Source organism: Phascolarctos cinereus, unplaced genomic scaffold (assembly GCF_003287225.1).
Source record: "Phascolarctos cinereus isolate Bilbo 61053 unplaced genomic scaffold, phaCin_HiC Scaffold_5;HRSCAF=322, whole genome shotgun sequence".
Taxonomy (NCBI): Eukaryota; Metazoa; Chordata; class Mammalia; order Diprotodontia; family Phascolarctidae; genus Phascolarctos; species Phascolarctos cinereus.
The window spans coordinates 291,900,842-291,914,625 of NW_027555958.1; the positions used below are offsets into that span (position 1 = coordinate 291,900,842).

The following is a 13,784-nucleotide window of genomic DNA, read 5'->3' on the forward strand; positions in this document are numbered from 1 at the left end:
ACGGAAATGGAGTTCTTGTAAGGATCAAATGAAATAATATTTGTAAAGGGCTTAGCAGGGTGCCTGGCACATAGTAGGTGCTTAATAAATATAGATCCCCTTCCCCTTTCCTTGTTCTCCCCTTCTGGAGTTACACAGAAAAATTCTCATATCCCTCTTCTCCAAGAACTCTTCTCTTCCCTCCCCTCTTTTCCTTCCCTTCCCTTCTCTTAAAGATAGCTTCCATCTCTCTCCTAAATCTTCTCTTTGGGGACTAAATTTTCCAAGTTCCTGCAAGTGCTGCTTGTATTGGCGCTTCACCACCCTGCTCACTCTCCTCCAGATAGACTACAATTTGTCAATACTTTTCTTAAGATGTTGACCAGCACTCAACACAGTTCTCCAGGCTCAGTCTGACTGGTGCAAAATACTTCAAGAAAAACAGACCAGCTCAGAATACAATGTGGGTGTTTCATCTCTTATTTCTACTCTCTAAGTAGAATTAGAAATACAAAAACAAAAGCAAACCATAAAAACTCCCTTTAAGTTACAGGTGTTTTCTCTAGGCTCTGGGTATTCTGGAAGGGAAAGAGACAAGGATACATATTTGTGGCCTCTTGGGTGAGTCACTTAGTTAAAATGGGGGTGCTCAGGCCACACAAAAAAATGACCATACAGGTTAATGGGCATATCGATTTAGAGCTGAAAGGGACCTTAGAGGTCATCCAGTCCAACCCCCTAATTTGTAAAATGAGGAAACTTCATGAAGCACAAAGTTGAAACGACCTGCCCAAGATCACGCAGGCCAAAAGTGGTAGAGCTAGGATTCAAACCTAGGCCCTGACACCAAATCTCCTGCCCCTTCCATTATGAGTCTTCTTAGTTTCATCATTCTACTCCTGTACCTCTTGCTTATCAGCTTTAGAGGCTCATTGGTATGGTCCCTCATAATACCTCCATGAGATGAGATCAATGTGATTAGACCTGATGTGTGGGTACAGTTCACAGAGAAACAGAGTGGGGCCACAGAGAATGAACAGAACACTAGAAGTGTCAATTCCCAGTCTTCTGGCTCTCACCCCATCACTTTCCTGAAAGAGGAATTGTTTTTGCTCACCCTAAAAATAGCAAGGACAAATAGAGCCATCTATGGGTTCAACCTCTGGAGCAAGCCAACTTTTCCATAGCAGTTATAATTGGAAGTAGATGAAATGGTACTAGGATAGGGAGGTTGGCCTTAGTTAAGTAGATTTTGAGAGGACCTTGTGATACACCTGGGCACCCTAAATCAGCTCAGAATTTTTTTTCCAACCAATATAGCTCAGCCACCACAGCCACCTTAGCTTCCATGTAAGCTGAAGAACCAGGATCTGCTTCCAGGAAATGGTGGAGAGAGAGAGAACAACGGGCATAGTCTGTTGCCCCCATTAGCTAAGCACACCAGACAGCCCTGCAGAGTTATCCCAGAGAAACAAAACCCAATGTAGCTCTGCTCCCTGGTTTCTCCTTCATCCAACCTGAGAAGAGAGGAATGGAAATGGGGCCATGTTGCCACATGCAAACATACACTGAGGTGACAGGGAATAAAGTCCAACAATTTCTACCAAAGTTCCCAGGTGACAGTTCCAGGAGCCATAGACTATTTATGATGGTAGAGCCAGGACTTGTGGCCTGCTTTATCCTTCTCCCCTCTCCAACCCCAGACTTAGCCACATTCCTGCCTTTCTTGTCAGGGAGTCTGGCTCATATGAGGTGAGATGGTTTCTCACTGAGGTAATGAGGCCCAAATGCTCTGCTAGGGAGAGCTAAATGAAAAAAAAAAAAGGATCCCTGAAGTAAGTGCTCCCCCTGCCAAAAAAAAAAAAAAGCTGGTTGAGGTATTTCCCTCAGAAATGTTAAATTACACACACATTCACACACACACACACACACACCCTCAAATATACAAGGACATGTCCAGAGGGAGACACACACATCTCTCACATACATGTTCATATTCCCCCCACCCCTCTTCACTGTTGCTGGATCCTACAACATCCATACAATCCTCCGTAAACATGGTGTAGGAAACACCCACAATCCTTGGCTCTGCTGATGGCAAGGGTATCATTATGAGTTCCCACGGTAGGCGATATTGGTGAAGGTGGATGTTGCTTCTTTATACAGTGGGTTGTTGGCCTGCAGAAAGAATAGAAAAGGCTCTCACAATGACCCCCTTGCTGCTTCTCTGTCTTACAAGTCTGACACTATAGATAGCTGGGGACTTTGATGAAGATAACCTTGTCTCCATTTTCCTAGTTATCTAACCCATGGCTCACTTCAATTCCACATCAGTATTCGGGTTGGGAGCATAAAGAGGAAGGGAGAGTTATTTGTAGTGCAACAGCAGTCTGCCACTATTTCTAAGAGGATAAATCCTAGAGTTTCCCCTTGCTCAGCCCAACTCAGCTCAGCCCAGTCCACTCCACTCACTGTGTCCCACTTGGCTCTGGCTCTCTCCTCTTCAAACTTGGCAAATTCCCTTCGGTCATGGATGGTGATTAGAAGCTTCCAGATGAGCAGTGTGGCCAGGCCAATGAGTAATATGGCTCCCATCACCGAGAGCAGGACCACCAGGATATCAGGGCCTTTGGGACAATCTGCAAGGGAAGAAGAGCACCAAGCAGAGAGAGAGAGATTTAAACAGGAGAGACTTAAATTGGAAATAAAGAACTCCTTAGCCATCTGGATAATGAACACCCAAGGGAGGCTATGAAGTTTCTACCTAGGGGCAGAAATCTTCAAGGAGAAATAAAGAAAAAGGAAAAGAAAAGAGGGTCATTGAAGCATTTTAAATGAACAGAAGAGGATAGAAGGAAGGCCAAAAAGAAATCCAGACAATAAGGACAGTTTTAAAAGCTACATGTTGAATTTATTATTTGTATAATATTATACATGTATATATGGATCCTCCATCCAAGCCTGTGGTATTTTTGCATGCTGCTGTGTATATGGAGGGAGATGCAACTTCTGATTGGCTAAGAGAATGCAGAGCTTGAGGCTATATACCTGTCAGAAGAGACTTGCTTCAGCTAGTTCCAGGTATTCTTTGGGAAAGACATGCGGAGAAAGGATCTCTAGGAAAGTTGTCATGAAAGAAGGACTTTGACAGTTCTCCAGGCCACAGACATAGGAGCTGGCTTCCCACATGTCTGCAGCTCAGAGGCAGACCACATCACTAAGGGCCTTTTCCCACATGCCTTGGGTTCACCATCGTATCAGACAGGCAGAAGTAACAGCACCCTCCATATATTCAGAAGCAGAACACAAAACTGCCCAAAACTTGGGAGGAAGCCCCATTACATATACCGAAAATGAAAAGCAAGCTGTATATATAAAGATTGACAGTTTTGTGTGTAATTCTTTTTTTCCTGTTCTACTATACATATAGAAACGATCATTTTATTTGGTGTTTGTTAAGTTCAGAATAAAAACAGAGAGATGGACAGTGAGGGGGGAGAGAGAAGAAGAAGAAGAAGAAGAAGAAGAAGAAGAAGAAGAAGAAGAAGAAGAAGAAGAAGAAGAAGAAGAAGAAGAAGAAGAAGAAGAGAAGAGAAGGAGAAGGAGAAGGAGGAGAGGAGGAGGAGGAGGAGGAGGAGGAGGAGGAGGAGGAGGAGGAGGAGGAGGAGGAGGAGGAGGAGGAGGAGGAGGAGAGGAGGAGGAGAGGAGAAGGAGGAGGAGAAGGAGAAGGAGAAGGAGGAGAAGGAGAAGGAGAAGGAGAAGGAGAAGGAGAAGGAGAAGGAGAAGGAGAAGGAGAGGAGAGAAGGAGAAGGAGAAGGAGGAGAAGGAGAGGAGGAGAAGGAGAAGAAGGAGAAGGAGAAGGAGAAGAAAGAGAAGAAGGAGAAAAAGAAGGAAAAAGGAGGAGGAAGAGGAGGAGGAGGAGGAAGAGGAGGAGGAGGAGAAGGAGAAAGATAGATAGATAGACTATCCTGACAGTATTCACATGACCAAAGACCTTGGAATTTCACCCAGTTCTAAGTGCTAGGACTCCAGAGCTCTGTTCTAGACCCTCTCCTCTCTCTACACTCTCTCATGGTGGACACATCAACTCCTATGGATAAACAAATGACTCACTGATAAATGTCTTCCAATCTCACGTCTCTCCTGTATCTCCTCCAACTGTCTGTTTTATATGTTCATCTAGCTATCATGGACACCAATGTGTCCAAAAAAGAACTCATTATTTCCCCCCTCAAACTCATCATTTCTTTTAACTTCTTTGTTTCTGATCATGACATAACCATTCTTAAAGGCACCAGGTTCACAACCCAGGAGTTATGCTTGACTCCATCCTTTTTCATCTTCCCATCCTCATATCAAACCAACTGCCAAGTCTAACATGTTCTATCTTATTAACATATCTTGCATGTATTCTCTTCTCTCTACTCACACCACAACCACCTAATCCAGGTCCTCAACACAGCTCCCCTGGACAATTACACTACCTTTAATGGTCTCCCTATAACCAGTCTCCAATCTATATTCCACACGACTGACCATGAGATATTCTTAAAATTTATTGTTGTCATTGAGTTGTTTCAATTGTGTCCAACTCTTCATGACCCCATTTTGGGGGCTTTCTTGGTAAGGATAGTGGAGTGGCTTGCCATTTCCTTCTCCAGCTCATTTTTTACAGATGAGAAAACTGAGGTAAACAGGGTTAAGTGACTTGCCCAGAGTCACATAGTTAAGGAAGTATCTGAGGCCAAATTTGAACTCGTGAAAATGAATCTTTCCTGATTCCAAGCCCAGCACTCTACCCACTGTATCAACTACCTGCCATTTAGGTTACACCCATGCTCAAGAAGTTTCAGTGGCTCCCCACTGACCTGAAGATAAAATAGAAACTTCCATATTTGGCATTCAAGGCCCTTTACAATCTGACTCCAGCCTATTTTCCAGACTTATATTATTGGTCAGCTAGGTGGCACAGTGGATAGAGTACGAGGCCTGGAGTCATGAAGACCTGAGTTCAAATCCAACCTCACACACTTATTGGATGTTTAAACCTGGGCAACCTCTTGCTTGGTATGTATAGGTAAGCTTGATAACCTCTATGTACCTCAGCTTCCTCAACTGTAAAAGGGGAATAATAAAAGCATCTACCATCCACATCCAAAGAAAGAACTATGGAAGTTGGATTGCTATTTTTTTTCTCTTCTGTTGAGTTTTGTTTCCTCTTTTTGATGGTTCCTCCTATTGGTTTTAATTTTTACTTATAACATCACTAATGTGCAAATATGTTTAATAGGAATGTAAATGTATAGCCTATATCAGATTGTGTGCCATCTTGGGAAGGGTGGTGGGGAGGAAGGGGGAGAAAAATTTTAAACTCAAAAGCATATGGAGGTGATTATTGATAAATCAAAATAAATTAATAAAAAAAGACAATTCATATAAAAAAGCATCTACCTCCCAGGATTATTGTGAGGAACAAATGATATAGTACTTGTAAAGTTCTAGCACGGTGCCTGGCACATAGCTATTATTATTGGGGAAGCTAGGTGGCACAGTGGATAGAGTGCTGGGCCTAGAGTCAGGAAGACTCTTCTTACTGAATTCAAATCTGGCCTCAGATACTGATTAACTGTGTGACTCTGGTCAAGTCACTTAGCCCTGTTTGCCTCAGTTTCCTCATCTGTAAAATAAGCTGGAGAAGAAAATGGCAAACCACTCTAGTATCTTTGCTAAGAAAACCCCAAATGGGATTGCAAAGAGCCAGACATGACTGAAATAACTAAATAACAACAAGCTATTAATTATTATTCAAGCACTGTACACTCTATCCAAAATTTCCTGGTTTATGTCCCATGTGCATGTATTGTATCTCCCACCTGTGTGCCTTCATCTAGGCCAGTGGCCGTGCCTGAAGTGCCCTCCCTCCTTACCTCAGTCCCTTGGAACTCCTCTCTTCAAGGCCTCAGCTCATGTGCCATCCCCTTCAAGAGGCCTTTCCTAATTTCCCTAGCTATTAGCAACACACTACCTCACCTACTCACTTAACACTGTATCCCCTCAAGAAAATGTAAGCTCTCTAATGGCAAAATCTTCTTCACTCACTCTTTGTCTCTCCAGTGCCTGCATATGTCCTGGTACAGAGAAGGCTTCTAAGTAATGCTTATTAATTGATTGATAAACTGGTACTCTGCTGAGTAAGATGATCATCAGTGATGCTTGGTTTATTTCTAAACATTTAATCATAATCTAAAATCTCTGAACTCACCAGCTTCCTGCCCACTCCCAACCAACCTCTAACCCCAAATAACTGTACTCCACCCTTACGGGTAAGTGTAAAGGAAGCTCTGCTGAGCTCTGAGACATCTTGATAAGCCCTGATCTACTTAATAAGTGATCACACTATACCTAGATACTCACTTGCATACATATATATATATATATATATATATATATGTATATATATATATATATACATATATATGTGTGTGTATGTGTATGTGTGTATATTAAATGAGATAACATATGTAAACTGCTTTATAAATTGTAAAGCTCTATAAAAATGAGAGCTATTATATAGACACACATTCCTATTTATGCACATATGGGTTTGGTGATATCTGGAAAGGGGAACATAGACACTTTTCCTCCTTTTGCTGTTCCCCACCCCCTCCTACCTTCTCTCTCCCCACCCCCCATTCCCCACACACTGTGCAAGAAAAAACAAACCTGGACCGGCTATTTCCTGTCCCGCCAGATTATAGCCTCTGACTATAATTAAAGGAGCTCCTTGGGAAAAACTGTAAGGTTCTAATGTCTGGTTTCTAGGGCCTCAAGCCTCTCTTTTTCTGGGAAAAAGCCATTTTGAGTTCCCTGGTGGAAAGGGGAGGAGCCAGAGGCTCAGACCCCATAGCTAGGCACCCCTAGATGCTACTCTGGTGGTTGAGATTGAGGCAGAATGGGGGTTGACCTTGAAAAGTTGTCCTGAATGGTTTAAACATTCACCTGTGGGGAGCTGGACCACATGATCTCTTGAGATAACTCTACAGCTTCAAGGGTCTAGAGTTTGAGCATGGGGCAGAGTTAAGTGATGTAGAAGGGTTGTTGTTTCAGTCATGTCTGACACTTCATGACCCCATTTGGTGTTTTCTTTGCAAAGACACTGGAGTGGTTTGCCATTTTCTTCTCCAGCTCATTTTACAGATATGAAAACTAAGGCAAACAGGGTTAAGTGACTTGCCCAGGGTCACACAGCTAGTAAGTGTCTGAGGCCAGATTTGAACTCAAGATGAGTCTTCCTAATTCTAGGCCCAGCACTCTAACCACTATGCCACCTAGCTGCCCTATATAGAAGGGAGGATAACCCTTAAGGCAGAAAGGACCTAAAGTCCATGCACAAAACCTGCCCCCATTTTCTATCCTTACTACCGCCCCCAACACTGTTGACGGGACTACTGAAGAAACTGGGCAGTTGAAAAAAAGCAAGCCCTTTCTACTCCAGAGATCCCCAACTGCTCATCTCTACTCATAGCCACCAAGTCTGGATCCCCTGGACAGGGTTCAAAAGTGAGGGAAGAAGAGGAGAATGGGAGTAGAGACAAGACAGGAGTGAAAGTGCAGGATTTTACATCAGGAGTCCTACGTTGGGATCCAAGGTGTCTCCTGAGGACTCTCAGAAGGGTTATCCATTCGTGGGTTTTTTGAGGAAACCAAGCATTTTTCTCCCTTCTACATCCCACCAGAAGGGAAAGTGGTTTCAGGTCATGAAGTATCAATGGCTGATAGATTTTAATAAAGAACACTGAGGGGCAGCTAGGTGGTACAGTGGATACAGTATGGGCCCTAGACTCTGGGGGACATGAGTTCAAATCTGGCCTCAGACACATAATACTTATTAGCCGTGTGACCATGGGCAAGTCACTTAACCCCACTGCCTAACAACAACAACAACAAAAAGAACACTGAAGGGTCACTACGTTAAAAAATATTATATACACATATATATGCATACATACATATTGTGTGTATGTGTATATACATATATATATATACACACACATAAAATACAAACACACAGTATTATATATTATATATTTATACATATATGTGTATACATATACATATACACATACACATAAAAATATAAACACACTGTATATATGTTATATTATGTTATGTTATGCTATGTTATCTTATATCATATCATATCATATCATATCATATCATATCGTATCATATCATATTATATTATATGTTTACATAGTTATACACAGATATATGTGTATCTGCATGTATGTATATACATATACATACCTGTGTGTGTATGTTTGTGTGTGTGTGTGTGTGTGTGTGTGTGTGTATAGTGGAAGAAATACCATGATGCCCAAAGTAGTGAGCTATTATGTCTCCAGAATAAAAAGAGGCAGGAGGGAAGATGGGAAACATCCTGGAAATTCCTATATGTTTATGTATTTATATGTGTGGAAATTAAGATAGCAGGTTTCACACAGCGTTTTAAGGTTTTGTCTCATGAAGTAAGTACTACAAGCATTATAATCCCTTATTTACGCTATTATTATTACTATTGTACAAAAAGCTGAAACCGAGGATTAAACAGGGTGAAGTAGTTTTCCCATGACAAAGATGAAAGAGCTGCAGACCCAGCATGTTTGGGTATCTGTGTCTGGAATCAAGATGAATCTTTTCTCTCCCTTCTCTCCCCAAACAAATGCTTTCCACCTTTTCTTCCCCATGACTATAACCCACAGGATATGATTCACCAAAGAACGTCAGGTACTGCCTTCCTCTGCCTTCCCTCTTCCTGGGCCTCCAGGAAAGAGGCAAAGCCTTGAGAGGAGCTCCGAGGCAATGTCGCAGGTATTGGGTCACAGAGGAGTGGAAGTAAAACCAGCCCTAGGTAGCATTCTTCCCTATAGGAGCTCACCCAAGGGCATTCTGTCCCCTCTTGATCCTTTCTGACACCAGATGCCTCCCTCTAAACAACCAAGTATTGTCCTGCACCCAACTGAAAAAAAAAATGGCTGACCTTGCCCCCAAGGACACCGTGTCTTCTCCTTTGACAGGGTAGTTATGCCCTATAGTCCATCTGAGATCCTCAACCCCAACAGGACCTCAGGAAATCATGTGTTCTAGCCCCCTTCCTGTTTTAATAATAATAACAACCACATTTCCACAGCACTTTAAGTTTTGCAAATCAATTTACAATTATCTCATTTTATTATTACAACAATCCTGAGAAGGAGGTGCTGTTGTCCCCATTTGATAGATAAGGAAACTGAGGCAGAGCTTAAGTGACTTGCCTAGGATCACACAGTTAGTAACTGTCTGAGGCTAGATATGAACTCAGATATATCCAGACTCCAGGTCCAGTGCTCTATGCACTGTGTTACGTAGCTCCCTTTTTACATAGGCGGCTCCCAGGCCCAGAGAAGTTACATAACTTTTAAATTATAAAACAAATAGCACCCCAGGAGAGAGAGAGAGGCCCCTTCATTTCAGATCCCTCCTTGGAGGCAGAGTTTTCATTTTTTCCCTTTAAATCCCCTGCACTTACCATAAATAAGTGATTAATTAATTAATGCCAACTAGCATTTATACAGCATTTTAAAATCGTAAAACACTTTACAAATATTTTCTTTTATCCTCACAATAAATATTTGTTGAATGAACCAATGTATAAGTGAAGGAGTCTCCACCCCTACCCCATACCTGCTCCCCTTTCTACAGTGCTGGAGCTCCCTGGAGGATATAGTATACTCATAGCCATTCCAGGGCTTGGTAGGTTTCCACTGAGTTGTAAGTACCCTGAAAACAGAGGTTGTGTCTTTTATGTGTTCTCTGCAAACTTTGAAGCAATATGTAAAATAAAACAAATTCAAAAGAAAAAAGTTATATATAACACAGAATAAAAAAATAAAAATAATACTTGGGATCACAGAAGAGCAGAATGGGAAGGGACCTTGGAAATCATCTAGTCCAATCTCCTCATTTTACAGAAGAGGAAACTGAGGTCCAGAGATGGGAAGACACTTGTGCAAGTTCACCCAAACACTAAGTATCAGAGCTAGGATTTGAACCTAGGACGTCTTATTCTGAATCCAGGGCTCTTCAGTACCCACCATTGCTCACCAGTGCTTTGTTGATAGACCAGGTAAGCAGATTTCAAGTCAACCTCTACTCAGACTATCTTGACCTCACCTATCACAGCAGCTGCCACTGCCAACCAACTGACTTTTAGTAAGACATCCCTATGTTAGCAAAAACTAAGGTGAGCAGATATACTGCATTTGGCAAGATAGTTTGAGAAATCAAGGTCTTGTCTTTTCTGATATGCCCTCCAAAATGTGTCAAAGATTCATTTTTTTTAAATCCCTCCTTCTGCACTGACCCATACTTCTCTTCTTTTGTCCATCTTGTTCTCTCGCCTAAATGCTCAGAGAGAATCTCATCTACTTACTAAACTTTCAGCTCTCAAATCATTTAAAATGCTCAGAGAGAATCTCACCATTGCTAAACCTCTAGCTCTCAAATTGCTTATCTTCTTCATTCCCAGGAATATCAGCTCCAGGAGTTGGCTAGAAAGCAAAACTCTTACTATCCCGGGACTGGGAAGCTCCCAAGTCTTACCTGGTTCATCCACCACATAGAGAATGGACTTCCCACTGGAGTCTTCATAGTACTGGAATCTGACTACACAGTCATCCTCATCCTTATAGGTACAGTTCACTGCATCCTTGCCGATGTCCACTGCGGGGAGATGGAGGAGAAAAAAAAAAAAGATTGTCGGCTCAGAGTGGATGGAGTATTGGGCCTGAAATCAAGAAGACTCATCTTCTTGAGTTCAAATCTGGCCTCAAACACTTGCTAGCTGTGTGACCTTGGGAAAGTCACTTAACCCTTGTTTGCCTCAGTTTCCTCATCTGTAAAATGAGCTGGAGAAGGAAATGGCAAACCACAAGAAAACCCCAAATGGGGTCATGAAGTGTAATACATGGCTGAAACAACTGAACAACAACAAAAGCAACAGTTTTTTTAAAAAAATATATTTATTTAGTATTTTAATCTTTCCCTAATTACATATAAAAACAATTTTTAACATTCGTGTTTAAAATTTTGAGTTCCAAATTATCTCCTTCCCCACCCCCTTCAATGAGAAGGCAAGCAATTTGATACGGGTTACACATGTGTAGTCATGCAAAACATATTTCCATATCAGTCATATTAATAACAACAGTTCTATCTTCTTATTTTATAGAGGAGAAAACCAAAAAGATGAAATTACTTGCCCTAAATTACTTACATAAAGTAAGGAGCAGAGGTGGAATTCAAACCCAGGTTCTCTATCAGCAAATAAAGCTCTTTGTCAACTACCCCTCCCTCCAATCTTGTGCTTTTAGAAGTGATCTTTTTAATACTTCTCAAGTTGCTTCATATATAACTATTTTGTTTTCCCAATGAAACGTGCAAATTCAGTTTTATAGTTAGAAGGGAACTTAGAAACCAATGAGTCCAATTTCCTCTTTTTGCAGGTGAAGAAATTGAGGCACAGAAGAATTAAGTGGTTTGCCACGGGTTTGTTGTTGTACAGTCCTTCGGTCATGTCTGACTCTTTGCAACCCCATAGACTTGTCCATGGGGTTTTCTTGGCAAAGATACTGGAGTGGTTTGCCATTTCCTTCTTTGGTATGTCCCCATTTTACAGTTGAGGAACTAAGGCAAACAGGAGTTAAGTGACTTGCCTGGGGTCACACAGCTAGTGAATGTCTAAGGCCACATTTGAACTCAAGTCTTCCTGATTCCAAGCTCAGTGCTTTACCTATTATACCACCTAGTTGCCCCATATCCAGAATAGATAGGTGGCAGTTCAAGAGAGGAAGGCATTAGTTATTGGGTAACTGGAAAATGCCTCTGGGTCTTAAAGGAAGCCAGAGAAACTAAGAGGCAGATGGGAGAGGGAAGGGCACTGTGGGTATGGGGGACAGCCAGTGTCATGCAAAAGCATGGAAACTAAGGTGGCTTCACATTCAAAGTATTGCAAGCAGACCAGTACTGCTGGATTGTAGAATGGCTGGAGTGGAGAAAATTCAAAGAAGAGAGAAGGGAGTCAATTTGTGAAGAGTTGTAAACGCCCAATGAAGTGACATGGTTAGACTAATACATTAGAAAAATTACCTTGGTGCCTCTGGCAAGGAGAGATTTGGGTTTAAATTATGTCTCTGATATTTAGCAGCTTGTTGAACAATCGCAACCTTTTGAATCTCAGATCCATTAGCCACATAGTCATGGATTACATAGCTATTAAGAGCTATTGAGTGCAGGGGTATGGGGGAGGCAGAGCCAAGATGGTGAAGAGAAGCCAGGAAGCTGTCTGAGCTTTTCCCAGTTTCCCTTGGAAATAACATTAAATCAAGCCTCTAAAAGAATTCTAGAGTGACAGAATCCACAAAAAGGCAGAGTGAAACAATTTTCCAGCTCAAGATAACTTAGAAGGACTTCAGGAAAGATCTGTCTCATTTGGATAAAGGGTGAATGGAGCCCAATGCAGCCAATGTCCTGGCAAGCCAGCGGGAGGTTCTTAGCTACAGCAGAGATTAGCAATCAAAGCCCCGTGGTCTAGGCTTAGCAGGCCAGTGACACAGCACAACAGGCAAATTGCCAGCCCTGGAACCCAGGGCACAACATGTATGACTAGGCTGGGCCACCCTAGTGCAGTAGGCAAGACACCTGCCCCAGAAGCCCCAGTAGAGAAAGTGAGTGGCCAGGTGCCTGGCCCCCCGTGCAAGAAGCTTGGGACAGTGACCCCTGTGCCCCACAAGCTGAGTTCAACTTTTTAAAAAATGAGTGAAAAAGGGGTCAGCTAGGTGGCACAGTGGATAGAGCACCAGCCTTGAAGTCAGGAGGACCTGAGTTCAAATCCAGCCTCAGATCAAACACTTGACACTTACTAGCTGTGTGACCCTGAGCAAGTCACTTAACTCCAACTGCCTTTTAAAAAATGAGCAAAAACCAAAAAAGAGCCCTGACCATAGAAAGCTACTATGGCGACAGGAAAGATCAAAACACAAACTCAGAAGAGGACAACAAAGTCACAATGCCTACATGTGAAACCTCAAAGGGGAATATGAGTTGGTCTCAAGCCCAAAAAGTCCTCTTGGGAGAACTCAAAAAGGATTTTAAAAATCAAGTAAAAGAGGTAGAAGAAAAATTGGGCAAAGAAATGAGAGTTATGCAAAAGAATTTTGAAAACGAAATCAACAGCTTGGAAAAGGAAGCACAAAAATTGACTGAAGAAAACAACTCCTTAAAAAATAAAATTGGCTAAATGAAAAAAAAAATCCACTAAAGACAACTCCTTCAAAAGCAAAATTGGCCAAATGGAAAAGGAGGTACAAAAACTAACTGAGGAAAATAATTCCTTAAAAATTAGAATTGAGGGTGCAGCTAGGTGGCACAGTGGATAGAGCACCGGCCCTGGAGTCAGGAGGACTTGAGTTTAAATTTGGCCTCAGACACACAACATGCACTAGCTGTGTGACTCTGGGCAAGTCACTTAACCCCAACTGCCTCACCCAAAAGAAAAAAAAATTAGAATTGGGCAAGTGGAAGGTAATGACTTTATGAGACATCAAGAATCAGTCAAACAAAATCAAAAGAATGAAAAAAAAAGTAGAAGAAAATGTAAAATATCTCATTGGAAAAACAACTGACCCAGAAAATAAATCCAGGAAAGATAATTTAAGAATTATAGAAACAACCTGAGAGCCATGATCAAAAAAAAAAAAAAGCTGTAC

At 41.9% G+C, this 13,784-nt stretch overlaps 1 protein-coding gene across 1 annotated transcript in view; it reads right to left on the reverse strand.

The window, feature by feature from the left end:
• Nucleotides 1-283: 283 nt before the first annotated feature.
• ITGB3 (integrin subunit beta 3) overlaps nucleotides 284-13,784 on the reverse strand; it is an 80,416-nt gene continuing 66,915 nt past the window's right edge. Inside the window, exons 13-15 of the mRNA XM_020997757.2 lie at nucleotides 10,621-10,740; nucleotides 2,452-2,618; nucleotides 284-2,157 (exon numbers count right to left, since the gene is read on the reverse strand). Of these exons, the coding sequence (XP_020853416.1) occupies nucleotides 2,089-2,157; nucleotides 2,452-2,618; nucleotides 10,621-10,740 (356 nt within the window). The 3' untranslated portion in view covers nucleotides 284-2,088. The remainder of the gene's footprint in view (nucleotides 2,158-2,451; nucleotides 2,619-10,620; nucleotides 10,741-13,784) is intronic.